At 43.6% G+C, this 25155-nt stretch overlaps 1 protein-coding gene across 1 annotated transcript in view; it reads left to right on the top strand.

Annotated features, from left to right (window-relative positions):
• The window catches only part of LOC110521536 (glypican-1), a 58138-nt gene extending 37022 nt beyond the window's left edge, over positions 1-21116 (top strand). The window contains exons 2-9 of the mRNA XM_021599140.2: positions 3587-3745; positions 8681-9075; positions 12013-12178; positions 12370-12500; positions 12626-12766; positions 13014-13147; positions 17962-18137; positions 18352-21116. Of these exons, the coding sequence (XP_021454815.2) occupies positions 3587-3745; positions 8681-9075; positions 12013-12178; positions 12370-12500; positions 12626-12766; positions 13014-13147; positions 17962-18137; positions 18352-18557 (1508 nt within the window). The 3' untranslated portion in view covers positions 18558-21116. The remainder of the gene's footprint in view (positions 1-3586; positions 3746-8680; positions 9076-12012; positions 12179-12369; positions 12501-12625; positions 12767-13013; positions 13148-17961; positions 18138-18351) is intronic.
• Positions 21117-25155: the final 4039 nt, after the last annotated feature.

Raw genomic sequence — 25155 nt, forward strand, 5'->3', positions numbered from 1 at the left:
TGCTGAGAATGTTCCAAAGCCAGCACACTTTCCTGCTCCATTCCCAGAAAGTTGTGGGAAGGTTGTATGCAAAATAACCATAGGACAACCACGCTCTCATCAAGCTCTAAGAAACACATGGTTCTCAGAACGTTATGTGCTAGCTGGGATGTCTTTTACAGTCGCTTCAGAAAGTTTTCACACCCCTTGACTAATTCCACATTTTGTTGTGTTACAGAATGTTTTCCTCACCCATCTACACACAATACCCCATAATGACAAAGTGAAAACATGTTTTTAGAAATGTTTGCAAATGTATTGAAAATGAAATACAGAATATCTCATTTTACAGAAGTATTCCCACCCCTGAGACAATACATGTTAGAATCACCTTTGGTAGCAATTACAGCTGTGAGTCTTACAGTTGGATTAAACAATATTTGCCCATTATTCTTTTCAAAATTCTTCAAGCTCTGCCAAATTGGTTGTTGATCATTGCTAGACAACAATTTTCAAGTTTTGCCATAGATTTTCAAGTAGATTTAAGTCACAAATGTAACCTGGTCACTCAGTAATATTCACTGACTTCTTGGTAAGCAACTCCTGTGTAGATTTGGTCTTGTGTTTCAGGTTATTGTCCTGCTGGAAGGTGAATTGATCTCCCAGTGTCTAGTGGAAAGCAAATTGAACCATGTTTTCCTCTAGGATTTTGCCTGTACTTAGCACCATTCCATAAATGTTTTATCCTGAAAAACTCCCCATGCCGTAACGATTACAACCATACCCGTAACATGATGCAGCCACCATATGCATGAAAATATGTAGAGTGGTACTCAGTAATGTGTTGTATTGGATTTGCCCCAAACATAATACTTTGTATTCAGGACAAAAAGTGAATTGCTTCGCCACATATTTTGCAGTATTACTTTTGTGCCTTGTTGCAGACAGGATGCATCTTTTGGAATATTTTTATTATTCCTTATTTTCACTCTGTCAACTAGGTTAGTATTAGGAAGTAACTACAATGTTGTTAATCCATCCTTACTTTTCTCCTATCGCAGCTATTAAACTCTGTAATTGTTTTAAAGTCACCATTGGCCTCATGGTGAAATTCCTGAGCGGTTTCCTTCCTCTCCGACAGCTGAGTTAGTAAAGACAGCTCTATTTTTGTAGTGACAGGGTGTATTGGTACACCATCCAAAGTGTAATTAATAACTTCACCATGCACAAAGGGATATTCATTGTCTGCTTTTTAGATGTTTTATCCATCTACAAATCGGTGCCCTTCTTTGCGAAGCATTGGAAAACCTCTCCTGGTCTTTGTGGTTGAATCTGTGTTTGAAATTCACTGCTCTGATGGACCTTACAGATAATGTTATGTGTGGGGTATAGTGATGAGGTCGTCGTTTAAAAATCATGCTAAACACTATTTGATTTGATTTGATTTATTGCACAACGAGTGGTTCTTTTTCTGGTTCTTTGATTTGATTTGATTTAATGCACAACGAGTGAGTCTATGCAACGTACTGTATTATGTGACTTGTTAAAGCACCTTTTTATTCCTGAACTCATTTAGGCTTGCCATAACAAAGGGGTTGAATACTCAAGTCATTTCAGCTTTGAATTTTGTATTCATTTATAAAAATGCTGACATTATGGGTTATTGTGTGTAGGCCAGTGACCAAACAAATCTCAATTTAATCAAGTTGAAAGTTTCAGGCTGTAACACAACAAAGTGAGGAAAAAGTCAAGTGGTGTGAATACTTTCTGAAGGCACAGTACTGTATATGCAGGTATCAAATCAAATGTATTTGTCACATGCGCCGAATACAACAGGTGTAGATTTTACCTTGAAATTACTTACAAGTCCTTAATCAACAATGTTAATTAAGGAGCTTTTTGGACCTAAACTTGGCGGTCTGGTACCGCTTGCCGTGTGGTAGCAGAGAGAACAGTCTATGACTTGGGTGACTGGGTTCTTTGACAATTTTTTGGGCCTTCCTCTGACACTGTCTAGTATATAAGTCCTGGTTGGCCCCAGTGATGTACTGGGTCGTACGCACTACCCTTGGTCTGATGTCATACCAGCCGGTGATGCAACCTCTTGGGATTCTCTCGATGGTGCAGCTGTAAAACTTTTTGAGGATCTGTCGAATTCTCACAAGGCACCCTGATCTGTGTCTACTTTATTTCCTTATTTTCTTCATGCGAATAACAGGGATTAGGGCCTTGTCCAGGAAACAACATTATGTTCTTCGTGTCAGACTCATTAAAGAAAAAATCTTTGTCCAGTTCAAGGTGAGTAATCGCTTTTCAGATACCTAGAATCTCTTGTCTTTCATAAGAGACGGTAGCATTAAAACAATGCAAAAAAACCACACAAAATAACACAATTGATTTGGAGTACGTAAAACGGCATCCATCCCCTCCGGCGCCATTCTTCTATTAGTAACTGCCAAAATAAAGGTAACACCAACATAAAGTGTCTTAGTAGGGCGTTAGTCCACCACGAGCGAGCACAGCTTCAATGCACCTTGGCATAGATTTTTACAAGTGTCTGGAACTCTATTGGAGGGATGCGACACCATTCTTTCACTAGAAATTCCATGATTTGGTGTTTTGTTGGTGGTGGTGGAGAACACCACCAGAATCTCCCATAAGTGTTCAATTCGGCAGGGATCTGGTGACGGCTATGGCATATGGCTATGACATTACATTGTTTTCATGCTTATCAAACCATTCAATGATCACTCGTGCCCTGTGGATGGGGGCATTGTCATGTCATGGGGCGTAGCCATGGTAACCAAAATAATGGGCAAAATAATGGCCTGCCCAGCATTTTTATACATGACCCTAAGCATGGTGGGATGTTAATTGCTTAATTAACTCAGAAACCATATATTTGTGGAAGCATCTGCTTTCAATACACTTTGTATCCCTCATTTACACAAGTGTTTTTGGCAGTTACCTGTATATGTCATCTGGTTGTTTTTATATATGAGTTTTTGGAATGGCCCGTTCTCCAGTATAGTTTTCAGCTGTGCACCTCCATGAGTTTGACTTTGAGTTGATCCCACTGTGTCCTTTAACATAATCAATATCTCTGTTCTATGACTGAGCTCATCTCTATTCTCTCTGGTTAAGCTCCTCTCTGGCTGTAGTCTGACAGACACTGGTCTGATGTGTTGCTCAGAGACAGTCAGAGAGAGGGGGAGAGGTGATATGTGATAACCATAGCCTCCTCCACCTCTGGGGTCCTGATGGCCTGAGGCCATGTGATGGCATGTAGGTCAGTGTAATGAATTGGTGGTAACAATGAGATATCATCCTCTCTCTTTCTTTTTACTGTGGGTTCTAGGGAAGCAGAGGAGCCTGCGCAGCTATTTGTAGATCCTTAAGAGATTGATTACTCCACAAGTTACAGAGACCAATAGCAATCCATTATGGACCATTTTCAGTTTATCAGATACAATGCCCATCACAGTTGTGCTGTTTTGCTCTATGAATAAAATACAGACAGAACAAAATACATGTATGGAAATATAGTTTGTATGTACTGTGGATAAAACCCTAAACATGTCCTCTCCTCTGTCTTGCGTCTGTGTAGGTGAGCACCTTCGGATCTGTCCCCAGGGGTATACCTGCTGTACCAGTGCCATGGAGGAGACCCTGTCCAACCTTAGTCGCAGGGAGTTTGAGGGCCTGGTCAGAGAGGCTGGACGCTCGCTACAGGCCTCTCTCAATGCACAGTACAGGAGCTTCGACAGTGAGTAGCAGCCTCCCAGAACGCATACACTCCTCTATACTGACAATACAAACACGCTCGCACACACACACTTATTTGCGTGCGATCATTGAGTTCAAGAACTGGATGCCCTTGATGATGTCCTTGACTTGTTCTGAGAATTTTAAAGACTGCAATCTTTAACACATCACTGATAAACTCTATTTATAAACTAATCAATATAGTCCTGACCAATGTGGCCCAAAAGATATGGTGCCCCGATGACAGCAGCTGATAACGCCTGAAACACAGTTGTTTGCTCAGGGAAATAAATCCCCCACAGGGTAATCTGGACCTCTATCCATCTGATTAACATAAGATTAGAACAGGAACTGGAGATGATGGCATGGAGTCATATTTCCTGCTTTGATGGGCCCTAGCTGTCATCAGAGTGGCATAGACAGAGAGCAGTAGACACAGAGACAGAGAGGAGATTGTGGGTGGCTGGGAAAGTGAGTTATGATTGGTTGTGGTAATGAGTCATGGAACCTAGCAGACACCGTCTGACAGGTTGGTGGGGATGGGGGGTGCAGGGAGCCCTCCCTCTGTCTCTCCTCCTCCAATCCACTGCCACAGGCAATGCTAATGGACATTTGAAAGAATTTAAAAAAGAAGGAAAGAGGAGAGGGTATGGTGGTATGAGTCAGGCAGTGTGTGTCAGATGGGGAGTTCCAGTTCCCTTTTCTCCTGCTTTCTGCACTTTCTGGACTGCTGGGTTGCTCTCATTTACGGAGCAAGATGAAAGAAGTGTGACTGATGTGGCAGAGTTAGCCTAGCAACAGGAGGAAGGTTTGGGCCACACAACAACAAGGACACTATCACACACACAGGGGCTGGGCTGGCAGAACAGTATAGAGCTAGTCCAGCTGCATACAGTACAGCTCCCTCACCCCAAAACCCACAACCCCTTTTCATCCCCCTCAACATCAGGAGGTTACAACCACAGAGACAGCGGAAAGTCAAATGTTGATGAGGATGAAGCAATGCATCAAAGAGGAATGAGCAGGAGAGCTATAGCTACATGAAGCAGCGGTAGAGAGAGGAGGAAATTGAAGTGTGCAGGTGATGTTTCAAGCCCATTTGATATGACTGCAGCTGTGTCGGATCAGCAGTAGAGTACAGGAGTAGTAGCAGTAGGAGCAGTAGAAACAGAAGGAACCGAAGGACGCGGAGAGCAGTGCCGGTAAGAGCTACATCTCCATCTGGTTGTGTTCAGGGTTGTCGGGCGTGGGCCCTGGACTCGCTCAACTAAATGAAGGTTTTTATTGCTTCTCCACAGCAGCAGCAGCACTCCCAGGCCCCACCCAGGCCCTCCCCTCTCCTCCAGCATGCAAACCTCAGATTAGAGGGAGAGTCAGAGGCAGTCTGCCCATCTTAACCCTCTTTCTATGGGGGTCAGCTCCAGCATCAGGCAGCAGCAGCAGCCCAGTTAGTGTGTCAGCAGAATGGGAGGATACAGAGATGTATTACATTTCTCACTGACACTGTAACTCTCAATATATGCTGCTTTATTACAAGGCTCAATAAGGAGGTATATGGGGCAATGACATTGTCCCTTGTTGATTTTGTTGTTTTGTTTTTCTCTTCTCCTCTCACTATACACTCTTTGCAAAAAGGTGCTATCTAGAACCTTAAAGGGAACCAAAATAGTTATATCTGGAACCAAGAAGGGTTCTTCAAAGGGTTTTCCTATGGGGACAGCCAAAGAACCGTTTTTGGTTCCAGGTAGAACCCTTTTTTGTTCCGGGTAGAACCCTTTTTTGGTTCCGGGTAGAACCCCTTTGGTTTCCATGTAGAACCCTTTCCACAGAGGGTTCTACATGAAACCTAAAAGGGTTCTACCTGGAACCAAAAAGGGTTCTCCTATGGGGACGGCCGAATAACCCTTTTGGAACACTTTTTTCTAAGAGTGTCCCAGCACAGTGCTGTGAACTGAACTACAGCTGAAAAAGTGCTCTACAGTTCTACAGATAAATTCACAGGTTCTCACAGTGTCTATAGCTCATTTGTCAGGAAAGCTAGAGCACTCCTCCTTGTATGTCACAATCAGGGCCCTAGTCTTTTGGAGGCCTCAAGCAAAACCTTGCTGGCAAAACATTTTAGTGGCCCCCCTTTTGAAGGCGGAGAGGAAACATTTTTTTAGTAAATTTCCTGCAATTCTACCCATTTTGTCATGGGGCTCAGAGAAAATGTTGCAGTTTTAAAACAAGTTTGCTGCTATTCTACATATTATGCCATGGGGTGGAGAGACACTTTTGCCGTTCTCAAGCAAATTTCCTGCAATTCTACACATTTTGCCCTGATTTATGCCAAGTTTATATGATATCTGAGTAAGAGTGACAAACAAAATCAATGGGTGCCCCCTGGAGGTCAGGGCCCCTGGGCACGTGAACTTTGTGCCCGGTCGATATTCGACCATGATTACTACCACGATTACTACAAGTTACTACAAGATAGCTGGCTAGATAAATGTACCTATCTAAAAAATGGTAGCTGACATGGGCTAATTGATTGACTGTCAGTGACCACCATAACAAGATAAAAAATGCTGATGCTATACTATTCTAACTCTCAACAGTAAGTTGAGTAACTGAGTTCCTAAAATATACAGTACCAGTCAAAAGTTTGGACACCTACTCATTCAAGGGTTTTTCTTTATTTGGACTATTTTCTACATTGTAGAATAATAATGAAGACATCAAAACAATGAAATAACACATATGGAATCATGTAGTAACCAAGAAAGTGTTAAACAAATCAAAATATATTTTATATTTGAGATTCTTCAAAGTAGCCACCCTTTGCCTTGGTGACAGCTTTGCACACTCTTGGCATTCTCTCAACCAGCTTCACCAGCAGCCACCATTAATTTGCCAGCTTCACCTGGAATGCTTTTCCAAAAGACTTGAAGGAGTTCACACATATTGTTGGTTGCTTTTCCTTCACTCTGCAGTCCAAATCATCCCAAACCATCTCAATTGGGTTGAGGTCTGGTGATTGTGGAGGTCAAGCCATCTGATGCAGCACTCCATAAATCTCATTCTTGTTCAAATAGCCCTTACACAGCCTGAAGGTGTGTTGAGTCATTGTCCTGTTGAAAAACAAATGATAGTCTCACTAAGCGCAAACCAGATGGGATGGCGTATCGCTGCAGAATGCGATGGTAGCCTTGCTGGATAAGTGTGCCTTGAACTCTAAATAAATCAAAGACAATGTCACCAGCAAAGCACCCCCACACCATCACACCTCCTCCTCCATGCTTCACAGTGGGAACCACACATGCGGAGATCATCCGTTCACCTACTCTGCGTCTCACAAAGACACGGCGGTTTGAAACAAAACCTCAAATTTGGACTCATCAGACCAAAGGACAGATTTCCACCGGCCTAATGTCCATTGCTCTTCTTTCTTGGCCCAAGCAAGTCTCTTCTTCGTATTGGTGTCCTTTAGTAGTGTTTTTAGTAGTCTCCTCTGAACAGTTGATGTTGAGATGTGTCTTTTACTTGAACACTGTGAAGCATTTATTTGGGCTGCAATTTCTGAGGCTGGTAACTCCAATGAATGTATCCTCTGCAGCAGAGGTAACTCTGGGTCTTCCTTTCCTGGGGCAGTCCTCATGAGAGCCAGTTTCATCATAGCACTTGATGGTTTTTGCGACTGCACTTGAAGAAACTTTCAAAGTTCTTGACATTTTCTGTATTGACTGACCTTCATGTCTTAAAGTAATGATGGAATGTTGATTCTCTTTGCTTATTTGAGCTGCTCTTGCCATAATATGGACTTGGGGTTTTACCAAATAGGGATATCTTCTGTATGCCACCCATACCTTGTCACAACACAACTGATTGGCTCAAACGCATTAAGAAGGAAAGAAATTCCACAAATTAACTTTTAACAAGGCACACCTGTTAATTGAAATGCATTCCAGGTGACTACCTCATGAAGCTGGTTGAGAGAATGCCAAGAGTGTGCAAAGCTGTCATTCAAGGCAAAGGGAGGCTACTTAAAATAATCTAAAATGTGTTTTGATGTGTTTAACACTTTACTACATGATTCCATATGTGTTATTTCATAGTTTTGATGTCTTCACTATTATTCTACAATGTAGAAAATAGTAAAAATAAAGAAGAATCTTTGACTGAGTAGGTGTGTCCAAACGTTTGACTGATACTGTGCATATATATATTATGTCTCTTATGCCCTGGTCATAATGATGGGCCAAATCAATCTGCTCATTTCCACGCTCCCATTTATTTCAATGTTTTACGTAGCACCAAGACCTTACCCTCTGGGCACAGACATCAATTCAATGTATATTGCATGTTGCTTCAATGTAATTTAATTGAAATGATGTGGAAACAACGTTGATTCAACCAGTGCGTGCCCAGTGGGTAGTGCTTTGAATCTCTAATATACTGTACAGTAGACCTGACAGGTGCCGAAGGCCAGTAAGTGCTATTTCTCTTGACAGACAGGTGGTGATGTAGCTAATGTTGTTATGGCTGGAAGCTGGAGGCCAACCAGGTGTGTGTGTGTGTGTGTCAGAGAGGGAGAGATTGATTTTTGGTCTTGGTCTACTGGTCACATTGGACTCAACAGAGAGGATGTCCTGCAGTTTTAATGACACACACACCTGCATCTCCAGCCAGGCACAGGTGACCATGCGTGTGAATGAGCCTGATCACCCTTTTGCAGACTAGACCAAAGAGCTTTGGAGGCCTGTCTCTTTCATAATCTCTTAAGTGTTTGATTGGTCGGTTGCCTCAAGTTCCTCAAGAAAATAAATGTATCTCACTCTACGCTCCCTAGGCCCTGTTTGTGGTCTGGCAAAGGCATTGATAGGTGCTGCTCCTGTCCTATAAATACAACTGACTAGTCCAGTATTTGACTCCTTGTCCCTCTCTCCTCTCTCCTCAGCATACTTCACAGACCTCCTGAATAGCTCAGAGCGCTCCCTCCAGGAGTCCTTCCTGGCCAAACTGAGCTCCCTCTACTCCAAGAACGCCCCTGTGTTCCAGGACCTGTACACTGACCTGCGTCGTTACTACCGCGGCTCCGCTGTCAACCTGGAGGAGACGCTCAACGACTTCTGGGCACGGCTGCTGGAGCGCCTGTTCAAGGTCTCCGCCCTCCCACAGTACACTCTCACTGATGACTACCTGGAGTGTGTGGCCAAGCAGACGGAGACCCTGCGGCCCTTTGGGGATGTTCCCCGCGACCTCAAGTCCAAGGTCACTCGGGCCTTGGTGGCGGCGCGGTCATTTGTCCAGGGCCTGACCGTCAGTGGAGAGGTGGTCCGCAAAGTCTCCCAGGTACTGTTGTTGTAGAGACCTGTGCTGTTTCACGTGCTGTTGCCTCTGATACACATGGCTGTGCTTTTTATACCTGAGATGACCACCTCACATCTGCCACACTGTTAACCATTAACCACCATACACACACATTACTCACATCCTACAGCACACACTGAAACCCTCTCAACCAGTTCAAATTGGGATTTTTACGAGGTAGTGTCTTGTGTAAATGTGTCACAAAAAAGTAAAGTCCCTGGATGAGACTATGTAATTTTCACCCACAGGCAATGTTTAACCTTGGCTACCCTGGTGAAAACATATGAATACTGTGGATAGATAAAGCACACTAGGGGCTTGTCTCAGTAGGGGCTTGTCTCAGTAAGGGTGTGTAAAAGGCTGCTGTGCATTGCCTGTAGCACTCCCTTCTATAGCCATGAAATGCTTCGAAAGGCTGGTCATGGCTCACATCAACACCATCATCCCAGACACTCTGGACCCACTCCAATTTGCATACAGCCCCAACTCATCCACAGAGGAGGCAATCTCTATTGCACTCCACACTGCCCTCACCCACCAGGACAAAATTAATACCTATGTAAGAATGCTGTTCATTGACTACATCTCAGCTACCTCCTTATATAAATGGGGGAAAATAGAGATAAATATGCACATTGAACTTATCAGCTATAGGACAAAAGAATGACTAAGATCCAACACTGATCAAAACTTTGTGTTTATTGTGCGTCTGATTAAATCACCATGGGAGCATACCGAAGTTGCAGACATTCCTCTTTTCTATTCCCTATATATATATGGCCATTTTATTTTTATTCCATATTGTTATTCGTTATTCACTGCATATTTATTCCTCGTACTACTATTTTGTAAAAAATGTAATAAAAAATCTTTAGCGTTAACTCTGCAATGTTGGAAAAGGACCCCTAAGTAAGCATTTCACTGTTAGTCTATACCTGTTGTTCACAAAGCATGTGAAAAATAAAATATGATTTTATTTGTCTGAGGGGCAGATGAATAATGTAGCTAGGCTAGCTTAACATCTGTTCCCCATCATAAGTGAATTACAGAGAGGTCTGGCCTTCCTATCCCTGTTCTTACAGCCACTGTCTACTTGCTGAATACTTGGCCATTCTACTTTTTCTCTTCAAACATGGCTTTAAGTAGGGTAACAGTGGGACGCTTCTCTGTCTCAGCAGTGGATGTATGCCATTTTTTGATGCTCTTGGTGGTATAAAGAGTTTCAAAAAGTGATTCCTGGCACACTCTTGGAGAGAGGAAGGAGCCTTTGAATAACATTAAGGTTTTAAGTTCATGTGAATGTTACATTACTATGAAAGTACTGTAATGTCATGTCTAATGTGTAATCTGTTGTGTTTTTTAAAAAGTGGATTGATGTGTATTTGTGCGTTACATATCGAACATACACAAGCTGTTTACACAAACACCACAGAGGCCAATAGCCACTTGCAGGAATCCAGTGGATTCTCACTCCCCTCTTGCTAAAAATAACCACCATTTCAAACCACTCTTTATGTTGGCACAAAGAGGCCAGAGTCTGGCCCATTTAAATACAGACTGGGTTTCCAGTACATGATACCACAAGCTTTACCACCTTTAAATAGAACACAGGGAGAGGAAGATATAGAGGAGGAGGTATAGAGAGATCCATGAACGTGAGTGTATGAGAGAGAGAGAGAGAGAGAGAGTTTGAGTAAAGTGAGAGGATCTGAGTGAAAGGATCTGAGAGAGAGAATCTGAGAGAGAGAATCTGAGAGAGAGAGAGAGAGAGAGAGAGAGAGAGAGAGAGAGAGAGAGAGAGAGAGAGAGAGAGAGAGAGAGAGAGAGATAGAGAGAGAGACAGAGAGCATGCAGATGGAAGAATTCCTTTGAGCTATGGTTGATTATTGTCATTACTGCCAGTGATGGTGGCTGCTGTAACAGTGAGGCATCATGGGCATCTGTCCCATCATTGATCTTAATTTAGCAGCCACCAATAACTGGCCTCTGCTCTGCTCCACTCCCCCTCCTGTTATGTCACACTGTAGGAGATCTCAGACTGGAATGTCACAATCAATCGGTGACTGTCGGACGTGCTAGGAAGCCGGCTGTCTGTTTACATTAAACCCTGTTGATGTGTCCCTGTGAAGTCTGGCAATACAAGGGCCGGTTGTAATGATGCCTCTTTAATCTTGTTATCTGATCAGTTTGCTTGTAAAGTTCTTAATGGTGTCAAACTCTAGACATCCACATTAAGGAGCTAAATTTGAAATTGCAATCTGGGAAAATGACATGGGTCTTCCTCTGAATGCGTGATTGTCTTTGGAAATGATGGCCGACTCTTCTGACCACAAACCACAACATAGACCGACATATCTATTTCTTTATCCACTATCTAATCACGGTCATGTGTTAGCAGCATGGTAGTGTTGCCCTTCCATATCGCACAATACTCTTAATCATAATCAATACATGATAATCAAGATTATAATACATATTATAACCACAAATGCAATGAGGGTGAACTTCTGTCTCTGTATTGGAGATGGTGTACGCATTCAGAGACCTGTGTACAAAATGGCAGTGCTAGAGGGAACCAGTCAGTACATCAGGGGAGGAACGATGTCTCTAAGTGAGCTTTACTGGGCTTTTCATCGGTCTTCGCACTGACAAGTGTAATGGCCCCTATCGCTGGAGCACAGCTATGCACAGTTGACTTGATACATATAGAGACCTAAGAAGTAGCAAGGAACAACTCTCTACTCTACACAGGTGCCAGTCATCATGCCTGAGTGAAAATAGAATTCAGAATAGCAGTTCTTTTACAAAACATAACCTTCCCATTCCAACTCGCCGTGTTACTCATAACTCCTCACAGTTGAAGTCAAAATTGAAAAGATGCAAAGCTCATTGATGATGATGATTGGTCTTTTCCTCCAGGTACCTCTCAGCCCAGAGTGTACCCGTGCCATGATGAAGCTGGTGTACTGTCCTCACTGTCGAGGCCTGGCCTCAGTCAAGCCATGTGCCAACTACTGCAGAAACGTCATGAAGGGATGCCTCGCCAACCAGGCCGACCTCGACACCGAGTGGCAGAACCTCATCGGTGAGAGACACACATGTCCGCCCGACTGCACGGACACGTAGCACACACACACACACACACACACACACACACACACACACACACACACACACACACACACACACACACACACACACACACACACACACATTGCAAATATAAGCACACACTCAGTCTTTCCCCTTGTTAATCTCCTGTCTCTGTTTGTCCAGACACCATGCTGCAGGTGGCATCTAGTTTCAGTTCTGACCCCAGTGTGGACGCGGTCATCTACTCCATCCCCCTCCGTATCTCAGACGCCATCCTCTACATGCAGGAGAACACAGAGGTCTTCACCAGCAAGGTTCGTTCAACCAGCACCAAACGCTGACTAAACCTTTACTCCCACGCTCTATGCTATTTTACATGTGTTTGAGTCTCAGATGTGTGTGTCTAAAGGTGTGTGTTTTACTGTGTGTTTGGTGGTAGGTGTTACAGGCCTGTGGGACCCCCAAGGTGGCAGGCACACAAATTTCAGGGTCTGAGGAGAGAAAGAAGAGAGTTAACCCCGCCAGCACCGCAATGGAGTACAAACCCAGCCCCACTGCAGGGGTCCGGCTGGAGATGCAGGTGTGTGTGTCATTAAAACTGCAGGACATACTCTCTGTTGAGTCTAATGTACCCAGTAGACCAATAATATCTCTCTCTCTCTCTCTCTCTCTCTCACACTCACTCACTCACTCACTCACTCACTCACTCACTCACTCACTCACTCACTCACTCACTCACTCACTCACTCACTCACTCACTCACTCACTCACTCTGTGTGTGTGTACATGCGTGTTTTGTGTTGACTAGTTTGTCATTTCTCTCCTAGATATCTGATGTGTCCAGTAAGCTGCGGGAGATGCAGCAGTACTGGGTCCAGCTGCCAGCTGCTCTGTGCAGTAGTAAAGTGGCAGCAGGAGCAGCTAGTGATGACAAGTGCTGGAATGGCATGACCAAGGCCAGGTATGATGAGCACCTGTCCTGTAGTTTAGCTGTCTGGCATAGACAGACTGTTACTGACACATTGTCAACAGGAATATGTAGCATACCATCCCATGGTATACTATCCCGCTTCAAATGTCTGAGAACATCTGTACTGTGTTGGATGTGGATTGCTCAGGTAACCCTGAGATGCCCTTTAGAATGAGGATGAACATGCTAACCATTCACAGAGCTATAGACACAGCACTGCCTATTTGTCATGCAACGCTCTCTCTGGTTAGAGTGAATCCCCAAGACCCTCTGTAAACTAAATAGATGATTGAGCAGTTTACCTCCCCTTCTGCAGAGCCACAACTCCTCCCTTATTGGATTGAGATTGGGCATTTTGATTTATGGAGGACTGTTTACGCTGAATAATGACTGTGTCATAAAAACTGTATGTACTTGTGGGTTCATGGGCGTGTTTGTGTTAGCGTTAAAGCAGCATTGGACGCTGATATAAAAGTGTATGTGCGTGTGTGTGTGATGCTGAAATATTGAAATATGTGACAGGCCATGTCATAAAACTGCAACTCCAAGGCAATGGGACCATTAGTAATGCATGTAGCTAGGGCTGTGGCGGTCATGACATTTTGTCAGCCGGTGATTGTCAAGCAAATAACTGCCAGTCTCACGGTAACTGACTGTTAATTAACATAAACACATTTAGCATCTCCTGGCTTCCACGCACAGCCTACAAGCCACTGATGCAGATCTTTGGAACATCTACATTTTAGTCTAAGTCTAATAAATCCATGTAATATAGCCTACACCATCACAATAAATCCATTATTTATTTTAGACAGTTCTAAAGAAACATGATATGAAAAAAAGCTTTCTATTTTAGAAGAACAGAATAGCATATTCTGAGTTGTCCTTATGTTAGGCCCTATACGTATATGCCCTATATGTTTACGCTGTCTCGTGAGTGAGTTTATTAGGAAGTGCATTGGAGATGTTGTACCCACTGTAACTATTAAAACCTTACCTAACCAGAAACTGTGGATTGATGACAGCGTTCGTGCAAAACCACCGCATTTAATCATGGCAAGGCGACTGGAAACATGACCGAATACAAACAGTGTAGCTAGTCCCGCCGCAAGGCAATCAAACAAGCAGTGTCCGTACAGAGACAAGTAGAGTCGCAATTCAACGGCTCAAACACGAGACGTATGTGGCAACGTCTACAGTCAATCAAGGATTACAAAAATAACTTCTTTGCGCGCTTTGAGGACAATACAGTACCACTGACACGGCCCGCTACCAAAGACTGCGGGGCTCTCCTTCAACGTGACCACATGGCCGACATGAGTAAAACATTTAAATGTGTTAACCCTCGCAAGGCTTCCGGCCCAGACTGCATCCCTAGCCGCATCCACAGAGCATGTGCAGACCAGCTGGCTGGTGTGTTTATGGACATATTCAATCAATCCCTATCCTAGTCATCACACTGCGCTGCATCACATCACACTGTCTCGTCTGGACAAGAGGAATACCTATGCAAGAATGCTGTTCATTGACTACAGCTCAGTATTCAACACCATAGTACCCACCAAACTCATCATTAAGCTTGAGACCCTGGGTCTCGACTCCGCCCTGTGCAACTGGGTCCTGGACTTTCTGACTGGCCGCCCCCCAGGTGGAGAAGGTAGGAAACAACATTTCCACCCCGCTGATCCATTTCCACCCCGCTGGGTGTGTTCTCAGCCCTCTCCTTTACTCCCTGTTTACCCTTGAAAGCATGGCCATGCATGCCTCCAACTCAATCATCAAGTTTGCAGATGACACTACAGTGGTAGGCTTGATTACCAACAACGACAAGACAGCCTACAGGGAGGAGGTGAGGGCCCTCGGAGTGTGGTGTCAGGAAAATAATCTCTCACTCAACATCAACAAAACAGATGATCGTGGACTTCAGGAAATAGTAGAGGGATTACCCCCCATCCACATCGACGGGACAGTAGTGGAGAAAGTGGAAAGTTTAAGTTCCTCAGCGTACACATCACGGACAAACTGAAATGGTTCACCCACACAGACAGCATGGTGAAGAACCTCAGGAGGCTGAAGAAATTTAGCTTGTCACCTAAAACCCTCACAAACTTCTACAGATGTAAAATCGAGAGCATTCTGTCGTTCTGCACCGCCTGGTACGGAAACTGCACCTTCTTCAACCGCAAGGCTTTCCAGAAGGTAGTGGGGTCTGCACAATTTATCCCTGGGGGCAAACTACCTGCCCTCCAGGACACCTACAGCACCCGATGTCACAAGAAGGCCAAAAAGATCATTAAGGACAGCAACCACCCGAGCCACTGCCTGTTAACCCCACTATCATCCAGAAGGCGAGATCAGTACCGTTGCATCAAAGCTGGGAATGAGAGACTGAAAACAGCTTCTATCTCAAGGCCATCAGACTGTTAAACAGCCATCAGTAACATAGAGAGGCTGCTGCCAACATACAGACTCAATTCTCTAGCCACTTTAATAAATGGATTTAATAATGGTATCACTAGTCACTTTAAATAATGCCACTTTAATAATGTTTACACATCCATCCTCTTACATTGTGTGTATAAGGTAGTCGTTGTGAATTTGTTTGACTACTTGTTAGATATTACTGCACTGTCGGAATTTGAAGCACAAGCATTTCGCTACGCTCGCATTAACATCTGATAACCATGTGTATGTGACAAATTACATTTGATTTGTTCTGGCTATGCCATATGGCTGTGGGCTACACTAGTTAATTCAGCAGACAAGATTTTCTTAGAACTCTAACCCGGAAGCTTATAATAAATCCTGCTATGCCCTCCGACGAACCATCAAACAGGCAAAGTGCCAATACAGGAATAAGATTGAATTGTACTACACCGGCTCCAACTCTCGTCGGCTGTGGCAGGGCCTACAAACTGACTCGCACAGCCGCGAGCTGCAAAGGTGGCACGAGCCTATAAGACGAGCTAAATCACTTCTATGCTCAGCTGTTCCGGACGACTGTTTGATCAAGTTCTCCGTAGCCGACGTGAGTAAGACCTTTAAACAGGTTAACATTCACAAGGCCGCTGGGCCACGGATGACCAGGATTTGTGCCCCAAGCATGTGCTGACAAACTGGCAGGGGTCTTCACTAACATTTTCAACATTTCCCTGATTGAGTCTGTAATATCAACATGTTTCAAGCAGACCACCATAGTCCCTGTGCCAAAGAACACTAAGGTAACCCGCCTAAATACTACAGACCCGTAGCACTCACGTCCGTAGCCATGGCGTGCTTTGAAAGGCTGGTAATGGCTCACATTAACACCATTATCCCAGAAACCCTAGACCCACTCCAATTTGCATACCGCTCAAGCAGATCCACAGATGATGCAATCTCTATTGCACCCCACACTGCCCTTTCCCACCTGGACAAAAGGAACACCTACATGAGAATGCTATTCATTGACTACAGCTCAGCATTCAACACCATAGTGTCCTCAAAGCTCATCACTAAGCTAAGGATCCTGGGACTAAACACCTCCCTCTGCAACTGGATCCTGGACTTCCTGACGGGCTGTCCCAGGTGGTGAGGGTAGGTAGCAGCACATTTGCCATGCTGATCCTCAACACTGGAGAAACCTCAGGGGTGCGTGCTCAGTCCCCTCCTGTACTCCCTGTTCACACACGATTGCTTGGCCAGGCACGACTCCAACACCATCATTAAGTCTGCAGATGACACAACAGTGGTAGGCCTGATCACCGACAACAACGAGACAGCCTATAGGGAGGAGGTCAGAGACCTGGCCCGGGTGATGCCAGAATAATAACCTATCCCTCAACGTAATCAAGACAAAGGAGAAGATTGTGGACTACAGGAAAAGGAGGACCGAGCACGCCCCCATTCTCATCGACGGGGCTGCAGTGGAGCAGGTTGTGAGCTTGAAGTTCCTTGGTGTCTACATCACCAACAAACTAGAATGGTCCAAACACACCAAGACAGTCGTGAAGAGGGCACAACAAAACCTATTCCCCCTCAGGAAACTAACAAGATTTGGAATGGGTCCTCAGATCCTCAAACGGTTATACAGCTGCACCATTGAGAGCAGCTGGTTGCATCACTGCCTGGTATGGCAACTGCTCGGCCTTCGATTGCAAGGCACTACAGAGGGTAATGCATACGGCCTAGTACAGCACTGGGGCTAAGCTGCCTGCCATCCAGGACCTCTACAACAGGCGCTGTCAGAGGAAGGCCCTAAAAATGTTCAAAGACCCTAGCCACCCCAGTCATAGACTGTTCTCTCTGCTACCGCATGGCAAGCGGTACCAAAAGTCTTCTCAACAGCTTTTACCCTTAAGCCATAAGACTCCTCAACAGGTAATCAAATGGCTACTCGGACTATTTGCATGAGTGTGTGGTTTTTTCATCCAGTACTGTGACTACAGCAATATAGTCCTGTGGATGAGAAGAGACCCCAGAGGAAGACGGGATCGAGATGATAAGGAGAGACTGAGATAGATGGACAGACACATACAAAGAATGACAAATCAATCACTGGTGAAATCGATAGACTAAATCCCTGAAAGAAAATGGATTTGTCCAAACATAAATACCCACAGATTAGAACAGAAAAAGACAACATAACCCACAAAAACCTACTTGCCATACATCTCCATCATGGTCCAAATTCACATTACAATAATGTGCAGCAGGAGGCATAGTCCAAAATGTTGTCATCCTCCTGCAATGTGGTACCACAGAAATCCACAGTAGTACCAAATGCGTTGCCTGCGAAGTGACGTGTTGATGTGTCCTGTGTCCAGGTATCTTCTTGAGGTGATGGCCGACGGCCTGGCCAGCCAGATCAACAACCCAGAAGTGGACATCGACATCACCAAGCCAGACATGACTATCCGCCAGCAGATCATGCAGTTGAAGATCATGACCAACCGTCTGAGGAACGCCCTCAACGGCAATGACGTGGACTTCCAGGATGCCAGTGAGTGACGGGCGGGAGAGGAGAGGGGGAGGAGGGTTGAGAGAGGAGGGAGGAAGGGCCGAGAGTATAGTAGACAGGGTGAAAGGATATGGGGTATTGGGTTTGGGGATTGGATGTGCAGGTTAGAGTTGGGAGTGTATCAGAAACATGTTGAACCGCTTGTTCTCACTGATATCCTAATTTCAATTAACCAAGGCCTTTCCCTTGTCTCCAGGTGATGACGTCAGTGGTTCAGGAAGTGGAATGTGTACAGGCGAGTCGTGTGCCCGTAATGGACCTCGTGTCATTGTGCCCAAAGCAGACAGCACCAGATACTACAATCATCCTGAGAACAAGAAGGTGAAGGGCACAGGAACCCAGACCCACCCCTCCATCCTCCTCCTCCTGCTCTCATTGGCCACACTGCTGCGCAGGCGATAATGGACTGGTGGTGCATCCAGTCGAGACTGTATTTTGGAGTAGGGCTCTGAGATGGAATAGAAGAGAGAAAAAAGGGGGATGGGTGGGTAACTTTGCCAAATAGGAAAGGATTGTAATTGAATGAATGGACTACCTTTCATTTTAATGAGAGAAACACAAAGAAATTTCCTAATAATTTTTTCTTGTTTTGATTTTTTTTAAATGTGGCAAGTAGAGCTGGTCTTTGGCTTCTTTTTATTGTTTCTATGCTTGGGTGGTGATCAAGGATGGTTCACATGCTAGATGCAATGTTTGGATGGCACAAGCTTCTTAGCGATCATGCCACTCAATGTAAAGTCAATGTGACCTTGTTGCAATGTTCTAACAATGCCAATAACTTGACAGTGATGTTGTGAGAGCACTGTGAGAGACGGTTTGGTGTGTATCTTCAGTGTGCTAATCCAATGCATTTGTTTTTCATATCAATCATAGTGACAGGGAATTTGGATCTCTCAAGTATATTAAATCAAAAATAATGGTTTCTTGTACTTGTAATATACTTGCATCAATAGCACATTAACACAGCACCATTGACAAACTTCACTTGAGAGGGCATCTGTGAAAGCAGTATAACTATATACCTGACCTCTACTGAAGCACTGTAGAAAACCACTTTTGTCAGACTAGGCCTATAAGCCTCTCGCTGGGCCTGATATTTTCATTTATCCATCTGGTCTTAAAACTTGTAACAACCACCATTCTGTTAGCAGTCAGGTGATAATGCATAGTTCACTTAGCCAGAAACACACAGCATTTACACATGCCGAAAGAAGCCCAACACACACATGCAGATCTTTTCACAGATCTTTTCCAGAACAATTTCAATCATAGTGTACCAGTTGTGGCATGATGACGGAGACCTTGTTAGTATTGTTCACTCAACACATCCTAGCGACCTGTCCAAAAAAACAAGACGGGTCCACCTTTTTGTACATATTTTCTATGTCTTATAATATACTGTAATCTATGGTCATTAACCCATGCTTAGTGGTCTGATCCTTCCCCACCTGCCATCTACACAGTTGACTACAGCTGGATGTGGAGTGGGAATGCCTTGACTAAAACGCAGTCACATGTTCTCCAAACATTGCTGGAATGTGAGATTGTAATGAGATTGTAATAAGGTGTAGTCAGTGATCTAAGTGCATTGTTGGAGCTGGCTCATGTTCCCCCCCCTGTCACACACAGGAGGACCATTTCAAAGTGTCTGTGTGTGTACAGTTACAAGTCTCATAGCAGAGAATACATCTGATGTAGTGGCAAATTGTGTATGTATGGCCAATGGTGATTAAATGTTCATATGTTGGGGTTGAGTAATTTAAGACATCCAGACAGTACGTGGATGTTAGAACGGGGAAGATCTGGTGACACAGTGTCCGTTAATGTAACGCAGTGTAGGTGTCAATGTACAGGTGTACGGTATGTAAGTGTATCTCACAAAGTCTTTGACTTTGTGTAAAACTGTGTGTGTGACTGTTTGACTGACTGCATATAGGCACAGTATGAATGGATGCATGTAAAATGCATGCTTTAAGACAGTGTGAATACAGCATCTGATTTCCCAGGAAAGAAGCATTGAAAATAGAGCTAAATGAAACGGAAACAATAGACTGAGAGCATGAATAATGCTTTCCAGTCTTGTTTACCATCCCCTAAATTTGCACTGCACCTTGTTTCTCCTTCAACACAGGCCCATGAGACTGCATGTTTCTTCCTTAACCTGCTTTTCATATGGTACCCAGGCACATTCAGTAGAGAGATATTGTGTTCTTAATTTCCCTTACTTTAATTGAGGTGGGAAGAAGATCAACACAACACAGGCCCATTCCCTGTTACCTGCAGATTCTTATAGCTCTTCATTTAAACTCTTTGTGCTGTAAACCTAACACTGGGCTCCTCAGTGCAGATCCCAGGGCCAACGCATGCTGAGCAATCGATGAGCAGGCCCTCTCTCAATGCACAGAGAATCAGCACAATGGAAAATCAATGGGTGAGAAGCGCCATGTTGAAGTGCTGATTGATTTGGATACAGATACAGACTGGCTGATTACCATACGTGTGTGGTGCAGATCTGGGTACAAACACGTGTATTTGAGTAATTGTTATTGAAATACTTTTTCTGTATATTTGAGTATTTTCAAATACACAGCCCAAAATAATTACTTTTGAGTATTTGAATGATTATTTGTAAAAACCAAATAGTTGACCAAATTGCATTTGAAAGTATTTTCCAAATACTTATTTAAAATAATATTTGAAATACCTATGTTAATTAAAGGCATGGGAGTGTATTCGAGCCATGTATTTGAGTATTTTCAAATACTTTCCAAGTATATTTCTAAATACATTCCAATAATCAACTACTGTTTTTAATTTTTTATAATTTTGTCTGAATACTTTTTTTTAAATGTATTGAAAAGTAATCAAAATACCTGAAATAGTATTTGAACCCAGGTCTGGTGTGAGTGTGTTTTTATGTGTCAGGGTATGAATGAGTTTATGTATTTGGAATAAATGGATGAAAAGAAAAACAGGGGCCCCAAGTATTTTGTGAATACGCTTAATTGTCCAACTACCGTGGGAGGCATAAGTACAACGTGACAATTTGAAAAAGTGTCCAAGTTATGAAAAAAATAAAAATAATACATTTGCAACAATGCCGAGGTGAAAATATGTCAACGCCCTGTCGTTTTTCCCCTAGATTGTGTCAGTTATTATAAACGTGATGACAAAGATGCCTGACTGACTGTTCTTTTTAACTGCTACTTGGGATAATAGAGTCAAGAGTCAACAGTACTAGGATGCTGTCCATACAATGTTTCATTATCATTAGTTTATCTTCCTGCACATTATCATTATCAAATCATCTGGCACACAATTTCACATGAAATCAAGTCACCACACTCCATGTTTCTAGAGAAATTCTACTCCCAAAGTGCTTTAATATAGCAGGATCTGTCTCTGTGTAGCTGTCAGATGACGTTGTAGTTCTTTTTCAGGTTTTCAAAGTGTCTCTGAGAGTTTCTGGGCCAGGTTTTGACCCCGGCTCGTAAGTATCGCCTTTGAGTGTCTGGATCCTGAGAGCACTTGTTGCTTTTGGCTTTCATCACAGAGCTGTTTGGGTCATTGGGCTAAGCTGTGGACACAAACACAGAGCCATGCTTATTCCCAATCTCTCTAGCATCTAATGGGTCGTGACTGTCAGAAATAATGTCCTGCAGTGAAGATGGGACCTTATCCTACTCTGATCCTACCCTAAACTAACCCTCTTGCCAGCTTCTCCTTGAACCTCTCAAGATTCTGATAAGTTACCTCTGGTTTGTTCAGCCATTGCTATTGGAAAAATCAATGGGGAAAGAATAGGGTTTTGGAAGAAACACAGAAAATAAGGTCTGAGGTTTAGACAGGCTTAGGAGATCTTGTATGTTTTGTTCATTGAGATAAATTGACGTTAACTGATGAATATTTAGTGAACTCTGGAGAATCTGTTATAAAAAAAGCACGTAAATCACAAACGCTTCATAATTCATAAAGGTCATGTTAACGGACTGCTATTATCTCTTAGAACAAAACGTATACGATCTCCTAAGCCTGTGTTAACCTCAGACCTTTTTTTCTGTTTCTTCAAAACCCTTTTCTCATGTACATGCAATAACAATGCCTTTGCTTCCATCTAGTGACTAAAACTTGTATAGCTTTAAATGTGTAATTTCCTTGTCTGAACTCGTACAGGAGCCTAATACAAGGGGTCACCCCATGTTGTAGTCTAGTAGTTCAGGGTTTCCCAAACTGGGCCTGGGGCCCCCCCCTGGGTGCACGTTTGGGTTTTGCACTACACAGCTGATCCAAATAATAAAAGCTTGATAATGAGTTGGTTATTTTAATCGGCTGTGTAGTGCTAGGGCAAAACCAAAACTTGCACCCCGTGGGGAGAGGGGGCAGGACCAAGTTTGGGAGAACCTGGCCTACTAGACCATAACAAGTGTCTGAACTCCCCCCCCCCCCCCACACACATGCTCATCCGAACCAACTCATCCCAGCCTGACTGTGTGTGATGTCCCAACCAGCTCCTTTCATGCCCCCCAGCATTTCTTCCAGCTCCCCTCCCTCCCTCCCTCCCTCCCTCCCTCCCTCCCTCCCTCCCTCCCTCCCTCCCTCCCTCCCTCCCTCCCTCCCTCCCTCCCAATGTGTTCCAGCTCCTCTCAAGGATGTGCTCCCTTCCTTCCTTCCTCCCATCCAGCTGAAATTGGCAGCTCCCCGCCTTCCCATAATCGTTGCAAGCTTAGAACGCCCTTGTTACAGCAAATTAACTCTTTATTGGAGGACAAAACCTTCTGGTTCAAAACAGCTCAGTCTGTGAACAATTGAAGGGACCAAATGAATGTAAGAGAACAGAGCAGGAACATTTCACATTGTGCCATGAAAAAGACGGATTCAGATTTACTCCTCACATATTATAACAGGGTATTCATGTACTAAATGGCTACTGAGGGATGGAGAGGGTGTGAGAGGGGAAATCCAATGGAAATAATTAAGTGGTTGGTGTTAAACACAGCGAGAGATCTCACTGAACCGTCATGGAGAGTTAGGAGAAAACCCTATGCCAAGTTTAGAATGATTACATAAGGGGACTAGGGGAGGAGGAGAGAAGTAGTAGAGTGGTAACCTACTTATTTCAAACTCCCTCCCACGGTGTGCAGCAGCAGCTCTGTGATCTTTGGGCCCTCTGCCCTGGTGAGAGCTGCAGCGAAGTGCAGAGGATATAATCCCTTTTGCTGGAACACAAGAGATGAGAGGAGATATTTGAATGTAACTTTCCACTGGAATAGACCAACCAACCGCCCTAGCCTTTTGTCACCATTAAGCCATTCCAGCAACCACAGTCATGTTGAAACATCAACTCTGTGTAGTCAACTAGAGCCAGCTAGGAGTAGCCAATATGTTTTGTTAGTGGGGCTAACTCATAGTGAGAAAGAGTAAAAGAAAGGTGAGAGATAACCCACCTCTGAAGGCAGGCACTTGCTCCACACTCCAGCAGACGCCTGACAGTCTGGATGTGGCTTGCCTTGATACCAGGAAGAAGACAGGCATGGGCACACTGGATGAGTTGGGATCTGCTTCCCTGTCCAGTAGTAGCTTCATGGTTGTGTGCCTGCCCATGTCATTTAGCACATCCCTTTCATTTGTGATATTGCTTTGGTTTTATTTAGAGGATCCGTCATCGTTTGCAGTTTTAGAAGTTTGGAACCACCAAAACTCTTCCTAGAGCTGGCTGCCCGGCCAATCAACGAAGAAGGGCCTTATGGAGGGAGGTGACCAAGACCCGATGGTCACTCTGACAGAGCTCCAGAGTTCCTCTGTGGAGAAGGACAACCATCTTTGCAACACTCAACCAATCAGGCCTTTATGGTAGAGTGGTCAGACGGAAGCCAGTCCTCAGTAAAAGGCACATGGCTACTAGCTTGGAGATTGCCAAAGGCACATAAAGGACTCAGACTATGAGAAACAATATTCTCTGGTCTGATGAAACCAAGATTGAACTCTTTGGCCTGAATGCCAAGCGTCATGTCTGGTGAAGAAGCCGGATGTCTGTCACGTGGTCAGGGTTGGGGAGCAAAGGATTACATGGCTTCTTCACCTGTGATATGTAATCCGTTACATGTAAGGGATTACAAAAAAACTGTAACTATAATCTGTTACTTTACCAGCAAAAATATTGTTATCAGATTACAGATACTTTTGAAAAAGGACATGATTACTTTGAGGATTACTTTTAAATTCAGAAAGGATGTTTGTGTAAAAAAATATTTTGTAGTCTACAGTCCAAGTCTTCCAATGGTGCGACTGTTGTTGGCATCCAAAAATGTGAATAAATGCTTGGAGGTAAGGATGTAGTCTACGGCGATACGGATATAACTTATTATTGATATCTACATAGCGCATTGCTGTGAATCACACAGCTGTTCTCTCATTTAGCTATTTGCGCCTTACGGATTGTGGTTATTGTGGATGGCTGTTCACAACTCTAAATGTCTATTTGAGCCAAATAATGGATGAATTCAAGAAGTTTAAACTGCCTATCAATCATTGTTTTTGAAACAAGTGGACAGCCAGTGAAACATTTAGCTTTTGCAACAGCTGCATTGTGCGGATACCAGCCTATGGAATAAAAATTAGGCTTTTATTGCTCAATCTAATTGATGCTGCTAAAAAAAACATAGTCCTAATGGACACATGCTCAATCTAGCACACTTTTGGTATACTTACAATGGCAATCTGTGGTTGCTACATACATTTTTGGACTTACAGTATAAATCATATATATAGTACCAGTCAAAAGTTTGGACACACCTACTCATTCTAGTTTTTCTTTATTTTTTACTATTTTCTACATTGTAGAATAATAGTAAAGATGTCAAAACTATGAAATAACACATCTAGAATCATGTAGTAACCAAAAAAGTGCATTTTATATATATATATATATATATTTTTTTTTTATAGATATTTATATATAAATACATTTTAGATTCTTCAATGTAGTCACAGTTTTTCACAC

Source organism: Oncorhynchus mykiss, chromosome 30, assembly GCF_013265735.2.
Source record: "Oncorhynchus mykiss isolate Arlee chromosome 30, USDA_OmykA_1.1, whole genome shotgun sequence".
Classification (NCBI taxonomy): Eukaryota; Metazoa; Chordata; class Actinopteri; order Salmoniformes; family Salmonidae; genus Oncorhynchus; species Oncorhynchus mykiss.